A 13,473-nucleotide genomic window follows, 5' to 3' on the forward strand; every position below is an offset into this window, starting at 1 on the left:
TGGGGTCACTATTGGGGGATTCCTACTGTTTTGGCACCTCAACACCTCTTCAAACCTGGCATGCTGCCTAAAATATATTGTAATAAAAAAGGGGCCTCAAAATGCACTAGGTGCTTCTTTGCTTCTAGGGCTTGTGTTTTATTCCACGAGCACACTAGAGACACATGTGGGACATTTCTAAAAACTGCAGAATCTGGACAATACATATTTAGTAGTGTTTCTCTGGTAAAACCTTCCGTGTTACACAAAAAAAATTGAATAAAATTGAAATTCAGCAAGAAAAATGAAATTTGCAAATTTCACCTCCACTTTGCTTTAATTCCTGTGAAATGCCTGACGGGTTAAAAAAAACTTTCTAGATGCTGTTTAGAATACTTTGAGGGGTCTAGTTTTTAAAATGGGGTGTTTTATGGGGGTTTCTAATACATAGGCCCCTCAAAGCCACTTCAGAACTGAAGAGGTACCTTAAAAAAAAGGCTTTTGAAATTTTCTTAAAAAAAAGAGAAATTACTGTTTATGTTCTAAGCCTTGTAACATCCAAGAAAAATAAAAGAATGTTCAAAAAACGATGCCAATCTAAAGTAGACATATAGGAAATGTGAACTAGTAACTATTTTGGGTGGTATAACTGTCTGTTTTACAAGCAGATGCATTTAAATTCTGAAAAATGCTATTTTTTATAAATTTTCCCTAAATTTTGCAAATTTTCACCAATAAGCACTGAATATATCGTCCAAATTTTACCACTAACATAAAGCCCAATGTGTCACGAGAAAACAATCTCAGAATCGCTTGGATAGGTTTAAGCATTCCGACGTTATTACCACATAAAGTGAAATATGTCAGATTTGAAAAATGGGCTCTGAGCCTTAAGGCCAAAACAAGCCTGCGTCCTTAAGGGGTTAACTCGCTTTCGATCGCTGCATCTTAGAGGTTGGTTTCAGATTGTCAGCCCTGCCATGTAATCGCAGGGCTGCTGGCTGCTGCTATGGCTGCTGCTATGCTGCTAATAGCAGGGCCAGCTCCAGGATTATTTGGGCCCTTGGGCGACACAGACTTAGTGGGCCCCTTTACGGGGGAACTCACGGCGGCAATAAAATACCAAAAATCGTCACTTTGTGCCCCCATATAGACATTAGGCCCTGTTTATGCCCCCATGTAGAAGTTAGTTTGTACCCCCATAAATTTAGTGCCCTCTGTAGATAGTGCCGGACAGCCCCCCTCCCAGGTAGTGCCAAACAGCCCCCTCCTCCTAGGTAGTGCCACACAGCCCCTGACGTCACTGTCTATATATGGACAGTGTTGTCAGGGGCAACTCCAGAGCCATAGTCCCGGGCAGAGCACTACTAGCACTCTGCGTGGGAGTGGCGTAGCTAAAGGCTCATGGGCCCTGGTGCAAGAATTCAGGTTAGGCCGCCTACCCCTCCCCAACACCACCAGACCCCTGCACACGCCTATGTCCAGCTGCCTTGCCCGATAGTCCCCATGAATGCCCCCACAGTATAATGCCCCGTCAGCTGACCCCACAGTATAATGACCCCCCATAGCTGCCCCACACAGTATTATGCCCCCCATAGCTGCCCCCACACAGTATTATGCCCCCATATCTGACCACCACAGTATAATGCTCCCCATAGCTGCCCCCTAAACAGCATAATGCCCCCATAGCTGCCCCCCACACAGTATAATGCCCTCCATAGCTGAATACCACAGTATAATGCCCCCAATAGCTGCTCCCACAGTATAAATCCACCACACAGTATAATGCCCCCCCCATAGCTGACCCCACACAGTATAATGCCACCATAGCTGCCCCCACACAGTATAATGCCCCCCATAGCTGACCACCACAGTATAATGCTCCCCGTAGCTGCCCCGAACAGTATAATGCCCCCATTACTGCCCCCCACAGTATAATGCCCCCAAAGCTGCCCTATACAGTGTAATGCCCCCATAGCTGCCCCATACGGTATAATGCCCCCATATAATATGATGCCCCCATATTTGCCCCATACAGTATAATTCCCCACGCAGTATAATGCCCCCATAGCTGCCCCATACAGTATAATGCTCCCCATAGCTGCCACATACAGTACAATGCCCCATGTAGTATAATGCCCCCATAGCTGCCCCTTACAGTATAATGCCCCCTATACCATATAATGCCCCCCCATAGCTGCACCATACAGTATAATGCCCCCATAGCTGCCCCATACTGTATAATGCCCCCCATAGTTGCCCCATACAGTATAATGCCCCCATACAGTATAATGCCCTCCATAGCTTCCCCATACAATATAATGCCCGCATAGCTGCCCCATACAGTATAATGCCCCCCATAGCTGTCCCATACAGTATAATGCCCCCCATACAGTATAATCCCCCCTCAGCAGCAACAATATGACCCCCCTCCCACACCTAGTATAATGCCACCATATGTACCTAATAGAAAAATAATAACATAATTACTCACCTACCCCAGTTCCCACGATGTATGGAGCTGATCCTTTTCCAACTCTGCACTGTCCTGTGAGTGACTCGTCGCAGACAGGTGCGATGTCATCACTACATCGCGCCTGCCTGCGCCGAGCTGCTCATGGCACAGTGAATGCTGGATCGAGGCTCCAGCATTCAACCCAACTGAATCTGCGTTCTGCGGACGCAGGCTCAGTTGGAAGCGGGATCAGCGTGGTCAGCGCTATGTGGCAACGGGCTTAGGGGACCGGTCGCAGTTGCTAGCTACGCCAGGCTGGGACACCGCTCTGGTCCTGACATCGCTGTCCATATATGGACAGCGATGTCAGGGACTTTCCCAGAGACGGAGTCCCGGAGCAGAGCCGCTAGCGCTCTGCCTGGGACTCCTCTCCTTCTTACATCACTGTCCTTATATGGACACTGATGCCTTATCGACGGCAGCGTTAGTACCCGGCGGCCAAGTGGGCCCCCCCAAGTGGAGTGGGCCCAGGCACTTGCCCGGGTTTTCCATGTGCTGACGCCGGCCATGGGCAACAGGAGGCCTAAAAATTGGCCTCCTTGCTCTGCCATTACGGAAGCCGATTAGGCCCCGCCCAGAGGTGAAGCTTAATCGGCTTGCTGTCAGGGAATGACTGACAGATCTAATACATTGCATTACATAGGTAGTGCAATGTATTAGAAAAAAATCTGACAGTTGGACCTTCAAGTCCCCTAGTGGGACTAAAGAAAATTGTACAAAAAAGTGAGAAAAAAAAAGTTGTAAAATAAAGTTTCAAGTAATAAAACACAATCGCTCTTTTTCCCTTATTAAGTCCTTTATTATTGAAAAAATAAATAAACCATACATATTTGGTATCGCCGTGTCCGTAAAGGCCTGACCTATAAAAATATAATGTTATTTATTCCACGTGGTAAACGGCGTAAAAAAACACGTAAAAAACAATGTCAGAATTTCTGTTTTTGGTCAGTTTGCCCTACAAAAATTTTAATAAAAAGTCATCAAAAAGTCGGATATATCCAAAAATGGTACCTATAAAAACTATAGCTTGTCTCCCAAAAAACAAGCCCTCATACATCTCCGTCAATGAAAAAAATGTAAAAGTTATGTATGGTTCTCACAGCATGGCGACAGAAAAACATTTTTTTTACAAAAGTAATTTTATTGTGCAAAAAGTTGTAAAGCATAAAAACGTGATATAAATTTGGTATCGCCGGAATCGTACTGACACACAGAATAAAGTTAACATTCATAACGCATGGTGAACGCTGTATGAAAAAAACTAAAAAAACTATGCCAAAATGGTACCATGTATCCCAAAATGGTACCAATAATAACTAAAGCTCGTCACGCAAAAAAAAAACAGCCCTCATACCACTACGTTAATGAAAAAATAAAATTAGTTAAGGCTCCAATAAGTCAGGAAACAAAAAATATGCAGTTGTGCAGGCCCGAGGGGAACATTTCTCCTGTTTCAAGAGGCGATTTAGCAAGGCCCTAAAATTAGGGAACCAGGAAGGGTAGGGCCCAAACATATCTGCTGGAAGCGAGGGTGCCTGTATTATACCAGGAGAACATTTTCCGAGCAAAATTCCCCAAACTGGAAAGGTGCGATGTGTGGACCAAAAGGGGGAACAAGTAAGGCCACCATTTATCAGAGCGACACTAGCCTATGCATAAAGGATTCCTTCACAGCGTAACACACATCTACATACCTCCCAACTTTCAAGTATCACAAAGAGGGACAAGCCTCTAATCTCACCCGATCCCCGCCCATACACACCCGATTCAGCCCCCACAGTATCATGCTCCCATAGGGCCTCCCACACAGTATAATACCAAATAGCTGCCCCCCACACAGTATAATGCCCACTAGCTGCCACCATACAGTATAATGCCCCCATAGCTACCACCATACAGTATACTGCCCCATAGATGCACCCAAAGAGTATAAAGCCAACACGGATGCCCCCATACAGTATAATGCCCACACAGATTCTCCCATGCAGTATAATGCCCAAACAAATTCCCCCATACAGCATAATGCCCTTATAGTTGCCCCATACAGTATAATGCCCCCTTAGTTGCCCCTAGTGCCAGTGCCCTTGTAGATAGTGACACAGTGCCCATGTACATAGCGCCACAGTGTTTCCTATAGATAGTGTCCCTATATAGTGCCACAGTGTCCATGTAGATAGTGCCACACCCACCTTGAAGATAGTGCCATCCCCTATTGGGACTCCCTCTAGGAGCTGAATCCCCAGCCAGAGCATATATTGACAGTGGCGTCAGTGGCTACTCATTGAGCGGAATCCCCGTTGCTGACTCTAGCCGGGGATTCTGCTCCAGGAGGAGCCACTAACGTCAATGTCGATATATGGACAGTGACCTTAGGGGTTTCCTCTAGGAGCGGAATCCCCGGCCAGATCATCGGCAACAGGGATTCCGCTCAAGAAGTAGCCACTAATTCGGAAGCAGGGAACCATCAGCTCCCTGCTTCAGAATTAATTCAGAGTGGAGGAGCAGAGGGAGCTCGGGGAAGCCCTTGACGGTACTGGCCGGGGATTCCACTCCAGGAGTAGCCACTGACGTCACTGTCCATATATGTAACGTCAAGGGCTTCCCCGAGCACAGTGCTTAAAGTTGTGCTGTGCCCGGGAAGTCCTCTGCTCCTTCGCTATGAACTAATTCTGAAGCATGGAGCTGATGGTTCCCTGCTTCAGAATCCGGGACTGTCCCGCTGAATCTGGGACTTTTGGGAGATATTCATCTATGGATTATATTTTATTGCTTTTTTTTACCCCATTATTATATGACTTGACTATGCTCCTGATGTGCTCCGCACAGATTACATATGCCCCCACATTATAAACTGAAATACTGGTAAAACTCCAAACAAAACTACTACCAAGCAAATTCCACTCTCAAAAAGCCAAATGGCGCTTCCTCCCTTCTGAGCCCTACAGCGTGCTCAAACAGCTGTTTACTTCCACATATATGGCATCACCATACCCGGGAGAACCCTTTTAACAATTTTTGGGGTGTGTGTCTCCAGTGGCACAAGCTGGGCACAACATATTTGCCACTGAAATAGCATATCTAGGGAAGAATGTTAATGTTTACTTTGCACCATCTGCAGCACAATCATTGATGGAACAGACTTGTGGGGTGAAAATACTCACTACACCCCGAATAAGTGCCTTGAGGGGTGTAGTTTACAAAATGGGGTCACTTTTCAGGGGGTTCTTTTATTATTTCACAGAAGAGCCTCTGCAATTTTGAACCAATACTTTGTAAATCCCCAAATTAGGCCTCAACTTCGCATGGTACTCTTTCACTTCTGAGCCTGGTCGAATGTCCAGGCAAAAGATTAGGGCCACATGTAGGGTGATTATAAAACCGGGAAAAACAGCATAATAATTAGAGAGCTGTTTCGTTATGGTGGCACAAGCTGGGCACCACATATTGGCATATCTATGGAAAAAATTCCCATTTTCACTCTGCAACATCGAGTGCACATTAATTTCTGCAAAACACCTGCAGTGTTAACATGCTCACTGCACCCCTAGGTAAATACCTTGAGGGGTGTAGTTTCCAATATGTGGTCACTTCTGGGGGGTTTCCACTGTTTTGGTCCCACAGGGGCTTTGTAAATGTTACATAGCGACCACAAACCAATCCAACAAAATCTGCACTCTAAAAGCCAAATGGCACGCCTTCCCTTCTGAGCCCTGCCGTGTGCCAAAACAGAAGTTTATGACCACAAATGGGGTATTGCCGTACTCTGGAGAAATTGCTTTACAAATGTTGGGGTTCTTTTTTTCCTTTAGTTGTTGAGAAAAAGGATTTTTTTAATTTTCACTGCACAATTCTAATAAAATCTATGAAACACCTGTGGGGTCTAAATGCTCACTACACCCCTAGATTAATTCTTCAAGGGGTGTAGTTTAGTGTATGGAGTCACCGTATGGGTAGTTTCCACTGTACTGATACCTTAGGGGCTTTGCAAAAGTGACATGGTGTCAAGAAACCAAGCCGGAAAATCTGTGCTCCAAAAGCCAAATGGTGCTCCTTCTCTTCTGATCCTTACCGTGTGTACAAACAGCAGTTTATAACCACATATGGGGTATTGCCATAATCCAGAGAAGTTGCTTTACAAATGTTGGGGTTATTTTTATCCTTTATTTGTTTAGACAATGAAAAATTTTGAGCTAGTTGAATGACAGGGCAAGGCAGCCTGCCAATCAGCGCTTTTCAACGACGCAACATTGAAAGGTGCTGATTAGCCGGGCACAATGACTTGCCCCGCTGTTCAGTGCCTTTCATTGACGTAAGCAGCGCAATGTCGTGATCGAGCCGCTTGCTTAGTTGAATGACAGGGCAAGGCAGCCTGCCAATCAGCACCTTTGAACGACACAACGTTGAAAGGTGTTGATTGGCCGGCCATAATGACTTGCCCTGCCACCCAGTGCCACGTCATTCAGCCCCAGCAGACCTGCATTGCAAGTAGACAGCACAGGAACGGGTTTAGGTGAGTATGTAAAGTTGTTTGTTTCTTTTTCGCTAAATGTGTGAGGGGCTATATGTGCAGCACTATCTACAGGGGGTAGGGCTGTATGTGGGGGGCTATATGTGCAGCACTATCTACAGTGGGGCTAGGGCTGCATGTGGGGGCTATATGTGCAGAACTATCTACAGTGGTATAGGGCTGTATTTAGGGGCTATATGAGGAGCACTATCTACAGGGGGGTCTATATGTGCAGCACTATCTACAGGGGGTAGGGCTGTATGGGTGGCTATATGAGGAGCACTATCTACAGGGGGGGCTATATGTGCAGCACTATCCACCGGCAGGGTAGGGCTGTATTTGGTGTCTATATGAGGAGCACTATCTACAGGCAGGCTATATGTGGAGCACTATATACAGGGGGGTAGGGCTGTATGTGGGGGCTATATGAGGAGCACTATCTACAGGGGGGCTATATGTCTATATGTGGAGCACTATCTACAGGGGGTAGGGCTGTATATCAGGCTATAGGTAGAGCAATATCTGCAGGGGGCTATATGTTGAGCACTATCTACAGGGGGTGGGGGCTAATTGTGGAGCACTATCTACAGGGTGGGGCTGTATGTGGGGGGGCTATATGTGGAGCACTAGCTACAGGTGGGCTGTATGTGGGGGCTATATGTGGAGCACTATCTGCAGGGGGTGGGGCTATATGTGGAGCACTATCTACAGGGGGTGGGGTCTATATGTGGAGCACTATCTACAGGGGGTGGGGGCTATATGTGGAGCACTATCTACAGGGGGCTTTCTATAGGGGCTCTATGAGAGGCAGTATCTACAGGGGGCTCTATGTGGGGCACTGTCTACAGGGTGCTTTATGTGGGCCACTATCTACAGGGGGCTCTATGGGGAGCACTATATACAGGGGGCAGTGTGTGTGTGTGTGTGTGTGTGTGTGTGTGTGTGTGTGTGTGTGACACAGTTTATGGTGCTATTATAATCAGGGACAGAGTGTTATTATAATTAGAGGTGCAGTGTATGGCACCATAAGAATTGTATCTTCGTTTATAGATGCAGAAATGTTTGAAAGCGAGAAGCTGAAGACACCTGAGCGGAAAACTGCTGAAATGGGCCGTGGCTGGGAGAAGTCATCATAGAGATCTGGACCACCTGTGAGTCACTTAATGTAAATGTTTATTCTGCCTCTAAACAGTACTCACTGTATGATCTGCAGCGTGATGATGGGTGGTATGATTTTTTTTTTGGGAGGCTGTTAGTGATGTAGAACAGCCTGGGAGGGGAGGGGGCGCCATTTCAATTTTACCTCAGGCAGCAAAAAAGCTAGAATCGGCTCTGCTAATACACTGCACATTTTCTGTCCACAAATCCGGATTTTGCTGCAGAATTTACGCCGTCTACATTAAAAAGGGTGAAAACAGCGGTGAACACTCAGAACATACTTTTCACTCCTCTTGCCACTTTTAAAGTGTCATGAAAAGTGGGCGGGATTTAGCGGGAGGGACTTTCCCCGGACCAAAATATTTACCATAATTTATGCAAGAATTTGACGCAAATCCACGTCTGCTCATAGCATACTTAGATTTGAATTTCTGGCACACAGACAGGCAAAAGATGCGGCGTATTTATTAAGAGGTGTGTGCCTCTTAGGCTGGGTTGCCACGTAGCGTAAACGGTGCAGAATTTCCGCAATGGAATTCTGTGTGTGAATTGCGCAGCATTTACAGTAGCAGCAAAGTAGATGAGATTTTGAAAAATGCAGCGTAAACGTTAATAAATTGACCTGCGGTGCGGAATTTAATTCTGAAACGTCAATTTATGCTGCGTTTTTGTTGATTTTCTGTTTCTGTTTTCCCCATTGAATTCCATGGGGATGCAAAACCCGCAATAGAAAGCCAAGTGTTGCGACTTTTGTGGCGTAATCGCAGCGATTACGCCGCAAAAATCGCAACTCCGGAAAAATAAATAAACCATACTTACCCAGAACGCCTAGTCATCCCTTGTGACTGCTGAATCACAGACTGCAGTGTCACATGGCCTGCAACGTCAACGTAGGAGTGGACATCAAAGGAGGGTGGGGGTAAGGCGGGATTCACACGACCGGGTCGTTCCCGAGCCCGAGTGTCGGCCGGTAAAATCGGCCATTTTGCCCGGCCGGTTTGCATAAAGTTATGCATCCGTGCCGGGCCGGGCAGATCCGGACAGTGACATCAGCGGCAGCTCCTGAAGGGGAATCCCCATGTGTTCGGGGATTCCGCTTCAGGAGTTTCCCCTGATGTCACTGCCCAGATATGGACAGAGACATCAAGCGCTCTGTCCAGGAGCGGAATCCCCGAAAACACGGGGATTCCGCTCCTTCAAGGAGCTAAAGTGCGGCTAGCACATAGCAGAGCGGGGAGATACCTCCCTGCTCTGCTATAGTGGCGTCGCTGCTGCTACTAGCGGCGCCATCGAAGGTGTCGCCGAGCCAGGGTGCTTTTAACAAGCAGGGGAAGGGAGCCAGCGCAGCGCTCCCTCCACCTGCTGTACACCCCGGCCCTGCCACGCAGTGTACAGCGATGCCATTCGTCAGAATGGCATCAACTCCTCCTCCTCACATGCACTCTGCGCTGTGAGGAGGAGGAGATAGAGCGCAAGAGCCGGAAAACCCGGCCATCACTCGGGACACATCCCGGTGATGGCCGTGTAATACCCGGCCCCATAGACTTCTATGGGAGCCGGGCGGCCGGGTGCCCGGGCAAAGATAGAGCATGTCCTATTTTTTGACGGCCGGATTTCCCGGCCGTCAAAAAATCGGTCGTGTGAATAGCCCCATTAGGGGTCTATCATTCCTAATGCAGCCGGGTGCCGGCCGATTTATGAACGGCCGGCACCCGGCCGGGAAACCCTGCCGTGTGAATGAGGCCTAAGTATGAGCGCTTTTTTACACGGCGGAAATTCCGTTTGAAAAAGTGCACCACGATGTTGTGCGGTTTTTCGGACGGAATGTACTGTGGGTTCCAGGTCAGATATGTTGCGCAGTTTTGACGCAGCATATCTAACCCGTGGGAACCCGGCCTTAATACATTTGGTGAATTTCATGCTGCTACACTTTAGTTTAAGACCAGCCAATCTTAGGTGAACACCATGGGGGGAATTTACTAAGACTGGGATTTGATACGCCATTTTTAAACAGAAGGCCGCTGTAGTAAGATGGGCTAAATTTATTAAGAGGCGCACACCTATCAACACATTTTGTGCATCTTGGGCTGTCTGTGCTCCACAAACTGAAATCTACGCTTGCTATGATCTGGCGTAGATTTCTGCTATTATTTACGCCAACTTCTGGCGTAAATTATGGTCAATTTGTCAGGCCGTGTGGGGCCCCCATACTTGCACTGAGCACCACCCACTTTTTAGAAACGTGGAGAAAGTGACATATGATCGAAAAAACGTTTTCTTCCAGAAAACTGGCGCACATCGCATAATAAATCTCCCCCTATAGTTATAAAACCCCTAATGTGTCAGAAAGCAGGTGCACTGGCTTCAGAAACTGACAAACAAGGCAGTAGTAGCAAAGTACTGTGTGAACTTGGCCTGAAGGGCTTTTAGAACGGAACTTGTGGGAGCGTATTATCTATATTGGCATGTGCTCCTATTAACAGACATTGCTAGAGTGTGACAGCCATCTAGAGGACACTTTCAGGTACTGCATGAATGTTTTTTTTTACCTCAGCAATGAAAGGTCATATTGCTGACTTCTTAGCACAGTGGGAAAATAAGTGATAGACTTTGGCTGAGTAAATATACTGACCTTGGAGGTACTTTTTTAACCAAGTAACTAATTTTATTTACATATTGCTACACATGAATGCACAAAATACGGAATTTACATGTGGGATAAAACGTCAAACAGACTGAAGTGTAAACCGCTGCCAAATTGGAGCCGACCATTGACTTCGTTCTATGCAGGACTTGGATCATGAGCAGCTGTGCAGTCCTCAGCTGATTCTTATCAAGTCATCATGGAGGCAGAGGAGATAAACACCGGCACAGAGGAGGCGTCTTGTTTCACGAGTAGCCAGTGTGTGCAGGTGAGGGGTTCCTGACTGTGGTGCCTGGGGGTTTAGAGCACCTGAATGTAACTGGTGGAAGGTAAGTCAGCGTGGTGGCACGAAGAAGTCCATTTATACCAAAAAATGTTTCATTCAAATAAAACCGTGCGAAAAATTCTACACCTGGCACCTTGTAGATGAATAACCCACACCGATCATTATCTGCTGCGTACAGGTGTCATTATGTAGCCGGTCCGCTTGTATTTGTCGTTCGAACTACTATTGTATTGGATTTATATGGCTTTACAGGAGCAGGTGAAAAAATTGGATTCCTCCATTGTTTTCTGGATTTTGTTTTTATGGCAATGGCCATGTGGTACCAAGTGTCTATATATATATATATATAATCTGTCATAGCTCTCAGAATGTGGGGGACACAAAGCAAAAGCCTATTTTTTAATTAGTTTCTTCCTTTTGTAATAGTAAATTGACAAAAGAGAAAATATATAAAAAAAAATATTTTTTTTTCCATTTGAGTGGTCTGAGGGCTCTTCTCTTTTCTCGGGTGAGCTGTATTAGTAGTAACCTTTTGGGTTACATAAGGCTCAAATATGAGGCAGCACTCCAATGTTGGTAAAAAAAAAAGTAAGGACCTGTTATATATGTTGGGAAGGGGTTAAAGAGGTTCTCTCCTAAAAACCACCTCTGTTCATGTTTCCTATTCGGGCATATAGCCCTCATGGTGGTATTCTACACTAACAAAGGGTAACTCCCCCTCTGGTGGGCTCTGCCAGTCCATGCGTTACATGGTCGGTGAGTCGTTTTAATTCCCCTGGCAATAACCGCTAATTACCGGGTGTGCCAATGGCATGGCCCACAGCGATACCTGATCTGTGAAGGGGTTGTCTTTCTGAGACATCCCCTTTAAAGGCTTGTTCACACATCGGATTTGCTGCAGAAAATGTACGCATCAAATAGCAGAAAATCTGCACCATTTCATTTGTTTTTTTTACTGTGGAAATGGTGCAGATCTTTGCTGTGTTTTTTTTTTCTTTCCAAGGGCTGAGTGATGGTGATATTTCTTCCTGTCAAGTCCTTTCCATCCCCTGTATGAAATTCCGCAGTACATCAGAAAAATGCAGGAAATCCAGTTTCCGCATCAGTAGTTGACATGCTGCGGAACTAAAATTCTGCTCCGCAGGTGAATTTCTGGACTAAAATTTTCTGCAGCGTGTGGATGACACTTGTTAAATCACACACACTTTGCTGCTACCGTATGCCAGTGCACATTTTATACCCGCGATTCCAGATGGGAAATACGCAGCAAATCCGTTACGTGTGGCCAAGACCTAAGGGTGCACATACACTGACGCATGCTCGTTTATAAATGTAGACCGGTGATTGTAGATATATTATATTAGTGTACAAATAAACATTATGCACCAAAAAAAGTGCCCAACGTTAATAATTTGCTGCGTTTTACAACTTCTCGGAGTTCACACGGGGCGGATAGGCTGCGTAAAAGCACACAGGCTATCCACCCTGTTCGCTGCAGAGAATTTTGGGTGAAAAACCGTGCCAAGCTATGGTGCTGTTTTTCGTCCGGAATGTCTGCTGCGGAAAACTGCAGCGTTAAGGCGGTCTGCTAGCAGGCTGCCATCCTGGGATGACTTTTCATCTCATGTGACCACCACTACAACCTGTGATTGGCTGCAGTGGTCACATGGGATGAAACCTCATTTCAGGAGGCCTGCCTGGAGGAAGAAACACAGAATTCTGGGTAAGTAAGATTATTTTTTTTTTTTTTTTTTTTTTTTTTTCTGGGCTGCGCACCTGCTGCAAAAAAACTGCATCAACTATTTGTTACGGGTTTTACTTCCCCATTAAATTCAACAAATAAGCAGCATTTATGCAAATACAATTGACATGCTGTGGAATAAAATTCCGCACCGCAGGTCCATTTCTGAGCAGTTTTTCTGCCCCGTATTTTTCACGGCGCGTGGATGAGATTTGTTTTCTCATCTACTTTGCTGCTACTGTATTTGCTTCAGATTTTTCGCAAAGAATTCCATTGTGGAAAATCTGCAGTATTTACGCAACGTGTGAACTGACCCTAGGGGTCTATTCAGGCATTGCGGTAAGAATCTAGTTTTAACTGCGATTTGGTGCGTTTTTCGATGCGGCAGCAGTTGAGAAAACAATGGCATTGAAAAACGCACTGACTTGCGGTAAAAACTAATTTAGTTTTCAGATAAAGTTTTAACCACCTCAACCGCAACGTTTCTAGACACTTTAAAACACTTAAGGCAGATTTAAAAATTGTCTAAACCACAGAATAAATCTGGGGTATGCCATAGACTTCACAATTTTGGTGCAATTTGCAACAAATTTCTGACTAATTTTTTGCGCACGTAATTCAGACATGTTGGAAACCAAATTGC

The 13,473-nt window shown here is 45.9% G+C and overlaps 1 protein-coding gene and 1 long non-coding RNA gene across 3 annotated transcripts in view; one reads left to right on the plus strand and one right to left on the minus strand.

Annotated features, from left to right (window-relative positions):
- Positions 1–13,473, minus strand: part of LOC142749604 (uncharacterized) — a 53,482-nt gene that overhangs the window by 33,206 nt on the left and 6,803 nt on the right. The gene's annotated exons all lie outside the window — the stretch shown is intronic.
- LOC142749602 (uncharacterized) overlaps positions 10,734–13,473 on the plus strand; it is a 30,261-nt gene continuing 27,521 nt past the window's right edge. The window contains exon 1 of one of the 2 annotated variants that reach the window (XM_075857860.1): positions 10,734–11,132. Coding sequence is in view for 1 of the 2 variants with exons in the window: in XM_075857859.1 (XP_075713974.1) it covers positions 11,003–11,071 (69 nt within the window). In the remaining variant the exon portion in view is untranslated. The remainder of the gene's footprint in view (positions 11,133–13,473) is intronic. The other variant, XM_075857859.1, reaches the window with a different exon arrangement.

The sequence above is a fragment of the Rhinoderma darwinii genome, chromosome 3 (genome assembly GCF_050947455.1).
Source record: "Rhinoderma darwinii isolate aRhiDar2 chromosome 3, aRhiDar2.hap1, whole genome shotgun sequence".
NCBI lineage: Eukaryota > Metazoa > Chordata > Amphibia > Anura > Rhinodermatidae > Rhinoderma > Rhinoderma darwinii.